The sequence below is a fragment of the Rissa tridactyla genome, chromosome 2 (assembly GCF_028500815.1).
Source record: "Rissa tridactyla isolate bRisTri1 chromosome 2, bRisTri1.patW.cur.20221130, whole genome shotgun sequence".
NCBI lineage: Eukaryota > Metazoa > Chordata > Aves > Charadriiformes > Laridae > Rissa > Rissa tridactyla.
The window spans coordinates 8,497,077-8,505,805 of NC_071467.1; the positions used below are offsets into that span (position 1 = coordinate 8,497,077).

General features: G+C 39.1%; 1 protein-coding gene across 5 annotated transcripts in view; it reads left to right on the forward strand.

Annotated features, from left to right (window-relative positions):
- Positions 1 to 3,523, forward strand: part of ZFAT (zinc finger and AT-hook domain containing) — a 99,766-nt gene extending 96,243 nt beyond the window's left edge. For all 5 annotated transcript variants that reach the window (XM_054193022.1, XM_054193018.1, XM_054193019.1 and 2 more), the window contains one exon: positions 1,817 to 3,523. In XM_054193022.1, coding sequence (XP_054048997.1) covers positions 1,817 to 2,056 — 240 coding nt within the window. In that variant the 3' untranslated portion in view covers positions 2,057 to 3,523. The remainder of the gene's footprint in view (positions 1 to 1,816) is intronic.
- The last annotated feature ends 5,206 nt before the right edge of the window (positions 3,524 to 8,729 follow it).

Sequence of the window (8,729 nt, forward strand, 5' to 3'; positions counted from 1 at the left end):
CATAGAATTAAAAAGTGAAAAGTCAGTGTACAACAATGGGAATGGTTGCTTAGGGAAAAAGAAACGAAATTAGAAAAGAGCATCAGGAAAACAAACATATAGAACTTCTTTTTCTCCTTGCTGGTCTCTAAGGAGTTGAAAACATGCTTGGAAGCTTCGCTGTCGTTCTTCCCTTCTGTCCCGCTCCCCTCTTGAGCCACAATAACTGATCGTAACTGTATTTTCTGGACCTTGATTCTTCTAATACTACAGTTTACAGAACAATTTCATATAAATGACAATTGGAGAAGAACTTTTGAATCAGCTTCTAATTAAAAAAATAATAACCCCTTTCTGATTTGCATAATTTAGATTCCACACTTTGCGAAATCTACCATGGTTGACCTATTCTTTTCAAAATTTCTTACGAGTTCAGTGCTGCCGGGAGCACACCATATACTGCTCTGGGATGCAGGGGTGCACTGAGATCCATTAAATCAATATCTGCCAATCCTTTGTCCTCTTTTTGTTACACTTCGTATGGTTATTGGAAGTACTGTGGAGCTTTGCTTTCCATCATGAGATGTAGGTGAGCCGGCAATTCTGTCTTCATTCCCCGTTGTTTGTGTAAGTGGACAATTTATAGACGCATTTGAGGGTATGAGAAGAGAATTTGTTGTAGAGAATGTGACCTCCTACAGTTTCAATCAGCTACTTTCTTAGAGTGAGAAACAAACATGATTTCTCTCTGGAAGCTTACTTCATAAAACATTTGCTAAGCCTAAATGAAAGAGAAATAGGCCTTAACAAAACCAAGCCATTTTCTGAAAAGAGAAGGAAGACAGGATTTGATGAACTGCGTGTTGCGTTTATGTTTGGCATTTATGATCCAGCAAATAAAACAGCTCTCTTCAATGAACACAGGGAGTGGTATGTACTGAAAACACCTAACAAATGCCTTTGCATATATCTTGCATACCAAAAAATGGCTATTCCATTCTCTCCTCAAAAGTACATTATTTTATCACTAAACACTTGAGAGAATGCATTTCCTCCACGACTTACAGTTTTCTGATGTGTTTTTACTGGCCTGGAATACTTTGCATATGAATTTTTTATGGATCTGGTAAAGAATAAAGATTTGTTCTTGAATTCTAGTAAGTGGTGTATTTTAATAATTAACAGTCATCTGTTTGAACTCTTGGAAATTCAATACCAAATTGTGTTGGTTTTTTTCTTTTTGACAAAAAGCAAAACTTCCAAGAAAAATTTTGTAGTTTTCAATTGTTTCTGTCACTATCCTTTCAGTAATGTAAAAATTGCTGCCTCACAAAGAGTAGATCTTAGGAGTCTATTTCAGTAATATTTACATTTCACCGTTTTCTAATAAAAGTACTTCTATGGGCAAACTGTTGGCTGGGAAAAAAAGAACAGAAAAGAAAAAGAAATGGGTACAGTAGATGCTTTTTCATGTGGTTTTCGGTGGATTCACATCTCAGTGCTTCTAGAGGAATTGTTTGACTTCAGATTTATTCAAATAAGGACGGTTTTGAATGAATGACTGCTGAGAGATTAAATCTGTCTTCAAAGACCTGTATTCCTGCACTTTCACAGCTCTCCGTGCATATAACTGAGATGCTGCGTTACTGCTCTCAGTAGTCTCTCTAGCCGTGCACTTATTAATCAAAAGTGCTCCCTACAAATTTTGTGTAAAACCGACATTTTCTGTCAAACCGATCTGATTTCTAATTTCTGTGGTGTCTTTCCATTAATCATCACAATACCGGGTACGTATCGGAAAAGTGAAATTTCTGTAACCTCTTCAATTTCTCCGCAGGTAAAAGAAGAGGAGCCATCAGCCAACCACACTTTGATGATTCAAGAGACGCTGCAGCAGGCGTCAGTGGAGCTGTCGGAACAGCATCACCTGGTCGTCTCCTCAGACGAAGTGGAGGGAATTGAGACGGTGACTGTCTATACGCAGGGTGGAGAGGCATCAGAATTCATAGTTTATGTTCAGGAAGCTGTGCAGCCTGTAGAAGAACAAACTGTGGAACAATCGGTGCAGGAGCTCTAGAGAACAGTGATCAAAGGAGATGGCTACTTGATTTGCCAAAGCCAAAACTTTGGGGTTTTTTTCCCTAGCCAAAAGCACGCAAGCTGACAAATTTTGTTGATTTGTGAAACGAGGCCTTGTTACTAGATAGTGATCTGACTGGATCGTTGGATTGTATCGGTGACTTAGGCATATTATGTACAAAACCTCCTCAGTCTTTTTTTTTTTTCTAAAAAAATGTTCATATTTTGAGGAGAAAGTATTCTTCCCCTTCTTAGAAGATCTCTCACTTGATTCCTGTAAATCCCCACAAATATTATCTGTTCAAAACCATGTTATCCCACGATAATAAAACATCTATGAAGGTAGCTAGAATGTCTAGAAAAGTCCATTTCATCCCATTTCATACATACTTAATATGTGCTTGACTTGACTGGGAGCAGAGCTGGTTTCCCTTTAAACCAGAAGGGCTTCTTATCCCTGAGTACATGCTTAGAATGCATTTGCCGAGTTGTGGATCTAATCCAAACAAAGGCTCAAGACTTTAATTAGCAACATACCACAGATGGACTGTAGTTTGTACTTGTGAGATGATCCTTTGAGTTTGGGAGGTATTTAAAGCCATATATGATAATTCTGGGTACCAGCAGGATGACTGTTACTTAGATAACTGAATAATGATAACTCTTTCCACCCCACTGGATAAATACCTGTCCAGTACCATACGATGAAACCAAATTTGTCAAATCAATGAAATATTCCCTTGTTTTTAAGGAAAAAAATTTATATTCAAATGATTTGTAAATGCTATAAAAGGTATATGTTCATATGTTTTAAACAGACATGCTTGTAAATAAGATTGTGTGAAAGAACTTGTACAAAGAAACTTAAGTAAATATTGACAAGAATATAGATATTCTTACTTATGCATGTATATAGTTCCAGATTTTTCTTCATGAATCTTGAGTTGTTTCTGATTTAATATTTTTAAATTTGAGCTATAAAAGTTATTAATTAATAACAAAATTGTCACTTTTTTCCTAATGTTCTTATTTCTTACATGTTGTCCTCCCTTAACAGCTAAGTAAAAAAAAAATGCTGTTTTGCACCGACTCTGACAAATTATTCCTCCAGTTAGTAGTGTCTAATCAAGAAAGTGGCATAACGAAGTTTAGACGGACCTTTCTGTGTGATTTAACTTCTTTATGGGTGTTCTGGGTAGAATAGTGGAAAAAAGCTTTTGACTAAGTCGATGTAAGGATCACATTTTTGTGAATTTTCTGCATCCTTTTTTAAAAAATTTTTAAAATGCTTTTCAATTCAGGTTTTTTCTTAAGTTCCAGGTTTTCTCCCAACTCTGTTTGGAAATGCAATGGTTGGAAACACACGAGATGTAAGTCAGGAAGGACTTTCAGCTGTGTTGAGTACTGCACGTTGATCTCTCACCTCAATGAATACATTTTCTTCTTCCTAGAATTTGCAACACCTTTAATGCTATGAGGAGGTGTCCAAAGATTTGAATTTTTTCAGAAGCATAAAGAAAACAAAGAGAGCTTTGTTTATACCAGGCATTTGTTTTGAGACAACGTGACTTTCTACTTGTCTTTTGTTTGGATTTGGAACAACCAAAAAGGGGAGAATTAAATCTTCTGCTTGGCAAGCTCTGCTTCTGTTGTCACCTAAACAGCACAGATTGTTTTCAGTGTAGATTCAACTCCTTTTATCCAATTAATCTTTTCTGAGGGTTAGGTGACCTTTTCAGTTCAGGGGAGACAAGCAGTCTACAGTTTTAAGTTAGTCAAGTAGCTCCTGTTTCTGAAGGTTATACATTCTTCCCACACACGGGTAATTTTCATTAGCATTTATTACACTACATGGTCTTCTGTTTTTTACTCTTTCCTTGACACCTGAGGAGTATCTTGGTTTTAAGCTAACACTTGGCAAATATTACTCTTTAAAAGCTTATGCATGCATAAATCGAGTAACTGATGGGCCAACTGATCTGCACAGCTAGGAACACATCAAATGTTTCTGCAAATGTGTTCAGCTCAGAGGGGAGATAACGTCTTGGAGTCGTGCAAAGGTTTTAAAAAATGGAAAAAGGAAGCTGCAAATAATTTTAGTGGCAGCAGAGTCTTACTTAATGGAAGGTAAGATTCTGATGCTTGAAGTTGATTCTTCAGAAGGTCTTACAGATATTAACTAGGACGCTAGTTCTGGAAGGACCTCATGTTATAGAACGGCGTGAGCATCTGTATGCAAAGGGGATAATTTGGACTTCACAGGGCCAAAGGCACCGGAGGGGGTATGGGAAATGGAGGTTCCAAAATTTTTTACATCCCTAATTTATTATCTACACAGGGTAATTTCTCTTTCCTGAATAGAGAAGAAGATGGGATCTGCCTTTCTTCCTGATGTGGTTGGATTTCTGTGACTGGTTGTGGTTCCTCTCAATCCCAGCCCTGTTTCTTGATACTGGTGATTTTAACCAGCTGTTGCAGCACCCTAATTTAGATGAAGCTGCAGTAGCAGAGGTTTTGTACTGCATCTGTATCACTTCCCCGCAAAATCCATGGGATGGAAAGAGAAAGGAACTGCATACTTCTACTTTGCTGGTTTACCTCAAATTTTGGGTTGTATGAAATCACAGCTAGAGACAAGAGTACTACAGAGATGATAATGTTAGGCCAATTGTGCCTACTATAATAAGGAATTACGCTCCTTGAGTATATACACTTGAATGCTTTTAGTGGCATGTTCTCAAACAAGATTACAGAGGTGACATTACTACAAGTCTGAGATTTTCAAAATGTTTGTAATAAATTTCTTCTAAAGTTATAAAGTTCTGAGTCCACATAGTGTCCTAGCACTGCCGTATAGTATGTGGCACTTAATCCATTTGGTCTTCATAAAGAAAAAGAAAAATATTTTCACATTCCAATAAATTTGCTCCCAACATGGACACGTGCTTTACAAACTTAAAAAAACTAAAACACACCTCCCCTCCCCCATCTCAAGAATGAGCGAATACTGTTAGCACAGTAGAGAAAGGAAGAAAGTAGCAGAAATAATATTGCAAGATATTCAAATGTTCAAATAAATGCTTTAAGCTCCAAGTGGCCGGAGAGTTTGGCCTGTGAGGGAACCTTTTGGAGCTGTGTTCAACTGCAGGATCAGGATTTGATTTTTGGCTTGAACTCTTCATGCCTGTCTTTGGAAGAGTCGTCTCATTCGCTGCTCCAGATTCTCGAAGCTTCGGTAAAGTCAATGGAGATGGGAAAATTTACCCAATGAGGAAGTTCTAAATATGGGCCCCTTCTGAGAATAGAATTCTTGGTATGAAAGAGTACTGAATAACGGAGACTAACCACTTTGGGAGGACTTTTTTCCAAAGTCACACCTAATCTTTTATGGAGGTAGGAGAATTATCAGCCGGTCTTATGCCTTAAAAGACTGCCAGACTGTCTTTCCTTGTGTTGCTTAAATGTGGAGTCATATTTCTGTAAGAACAACGAGGTTTAACTGAGTGCTGTTCAGCTGTCATTGACTTGAAGAGAATATTGATTTTTATTTTTTAATTATTTTGATCGGAAAATAGCGATGCTTATGAGAGTGCACATAGAGCTGAGTGAAACAGATGGTGTACACAAAATCATAATATGTGGGTTGTTACAGTTTTTTGGTGGTTTGTTTTGGGTTGGGGTTTTTTTGCACCAGATTGCAGTTTCTGCTTTTTGTAGGTATGTTTGAGCTGTATGTGAAAGTTCAAACAGGGAAAGGCATGAGCTCATTTGCAGATTGCATCATTAGCGAAAATGTTGTTTCTTTAGGTAATGCTAATAATACAGTCTTTGCTCATAACGTGACAAACTGCAGATGTTCTTTTCCCTTTTGTAATCTGATGACAGTGAGGTGACTGAGTTCTACTGCACGTGGCTCGACAGCTTCTCAATTTGCGACTCCAGCTTTCCCGTCATTAGCAGACATCATTTCCATCAATAGCAGCACTACTCCACTTGTCTTTTTTTCTTCCTTGAAACGAGGACAACTTTTCATCTTGGAAGACTTTCATGTTCACTCAGTCACAGAGATGTATTTTGGCACATCCTGAGAGTATCAAACTTGATATTATGATATAAATATGCAGTATTATATTCATCTCCACTATAATTGCACAAGGTACAGGTAATTGCTTAGTGATCTTTTTATGTGTTCCTGCTCTCAACTTGCCTCTAGTCGGCTTTAAGTGATTAAAAGCAATGCCACGCGTTTCAAAGGACAGTGCAAATGGCAGAGCCCTTGTATGTTCCTAACAAAAAATTCTGTTCAAGTCTGTTGTGTTCCCATCTGTCAACCTTTGAGATGGTTGGGCAGGGAAAGGAAGCCATCATGTGTTTCTTGGTAAAATACTAATGGATAAAAATGCCCTGTTTACATGTAAACATAATTCCTTTCGGTACAAAGCAGATCACGGTGCAGACTCACCATCCCAGAATGACTTTTGCTTTCTCAGAACAAGTTGCCAACGACCAGCCTTTCTCAAGCCTTTTCTCACATGAACCAGCAAAATGTTGTAGAGTACAGAGCATGTTGATGCCTATGGGAATGACTTGCCACATTGATAAAAAGCCGTCAGCTCGGATGGATATTTGTCAAGGGGCACAGACTCAGCCCTCAGGTACAGTGGAGTTAAAATTCAACACAGGAATGGTGGCAAGGGACCACTGTGGGCACAGCAGCATCTGGTTGGTGAGTGACTCCAGCTGCGCGTGTGTTCCTGCAGGAGGAGACTTCAGCTGAAGAGTTTGAGAGTTTCATGCTTGTTTTAGTGCAGCTGCCCGTTTTCCTCTCTCTGCTCTAAGTCTGAGGTGCCTGATAAACCTTCACCAAATTTCTAAGCTCTTTGGGTGAAGGAAAGGAATGGCAATAGTTATCCTTTTTAAAAAAAAAAAAAAAATATCCTTCTCTCATATGCACACGTAGCTCCCACACTCCTGACCCCTCTCCCCACCCCGAGGGGCGCAGGGCTGGGGATGGGGGTGTGGGTCCGTCCGTGCCAGCCCCTCGGGGCCGCTCCTCCCTCCTCACCCCTCTCCCTGCTCCAGCGCGGGCCCTGCCCCGGGCTGCAGTCCTTCAGGGACAACCTGCTCCCGCCTGGGCTCTTCAGGGGCCATAATTTCTTCAGAGGAAGGCTACACTTAGTAGAGCTTCATGCAGCTGGATTGGCCTTTTTTTTTTTTCTTTAACTCAGTGGGGTTTTTTTCTGCTGAGTTCAGCTGGCTCGGTATCGGCCTACAGCTCCTCAGAAACCAAGACAAGAAGTTGGAGCTAAGAATTACTGAGAATGTTCTTTGTCCTTTCCCCTCTCTCTCTCTTGTCTTGGGTTGACCTAAGTTGACCAGGCGATTGTTCCTCTCTGTGGGATTTGGTTTACCTAAGTTAACCAGGTGATTGATGCCAAGTGCCCACACGTACAGCGATCAACAGTACTTAAGGATTTAACCAGAGGAGAATAGGCAGCACTTAGTGTGATAGAAAAACATGATGGGATGTCATTGAGGCATCTAGGAATGCTAGGCCAAATAACAGTATTAACGTACTGTCGGGGAGAACTATTAGCTTGAAAGACAGTACCTGAAATAGTAAAAGCTGCTTTTCTTGAGTTGTGCTATTATTGTGCTGATTAAAATACAGCTAGACATTAGGATGGAGCCTGGTGGGAAGAACAGGGCAGGTGACCTCAAAGGATTCTCGTACACCTCAGATTTCTGGGGATTTAATAACAACAAAGGAGAACAAAATGACATAAAGCCTGTTTTGTATTCAGAGCCACACCTAAGAAGGGTGCCTGTCAGAGCTTACTCTGAAGGAATTGATGGGATGGGCAATGATGGGATGTTAAATAAGGGCAAAATGTCATTATATTTTCTTACTCTTATGTCACTTATTCATCATGAAAAGTCCAGTGCAAGACTTGAGGTGAGTAGTGGTTGCCAGTAAAATACAAAAACACAAAATAAACATTTTTGACAGTGCTATAAATGACCCTTTTTATTCCCTATGAAAATATTTTTTACAGTCTGGTTTACTAAAAGCGGATGAAGAGGGAAATCACAGTGAATACATTGCACAGAGCTCTGCCTAATTTTTAAAATGCTGTAAATTTTTCTGAAAAGCTGGAAATAACTTTATCAGCCTAGGTAAATTAAAAGGGATCAAAAGGTCTTCGGTGTTTTGGAATGAAATCAAATAGTTAATGGGAATTCATAGAACAAGCTTGGTTATGTTTTTCTCTTCAGTTGAAGGAATGTTATCTTCTGGAACATAAGGGATCATTTTGTGTCATGCACCCAAATGAAATACTCTGTAATACAGTGTATTTTACAGGAACACGTAAGATCTATGAGAATGGGACCACAGGAGCTGCCTCATTTGTAATACTCTTTATGGGCTAGCAATGAAATAAAGGACAAAATACCACAGTGGATTACAGAGCTAGTCGGTGTTTTTACAATTTGCTTTGGAAATGGTTCTCCTTTTTGATTAGCCTTGATAGCATTTATTTTGCTACTACCCTTAGGAGTCAAAATACTTTCTGGGAGCTGAAACCTGATTGGGCTTGGAGTATTAAAAATATACAGACTTTTTTGGTGCTGGGTAGTTTGTTCAAATCCATATCCAAATGGTAGGAATC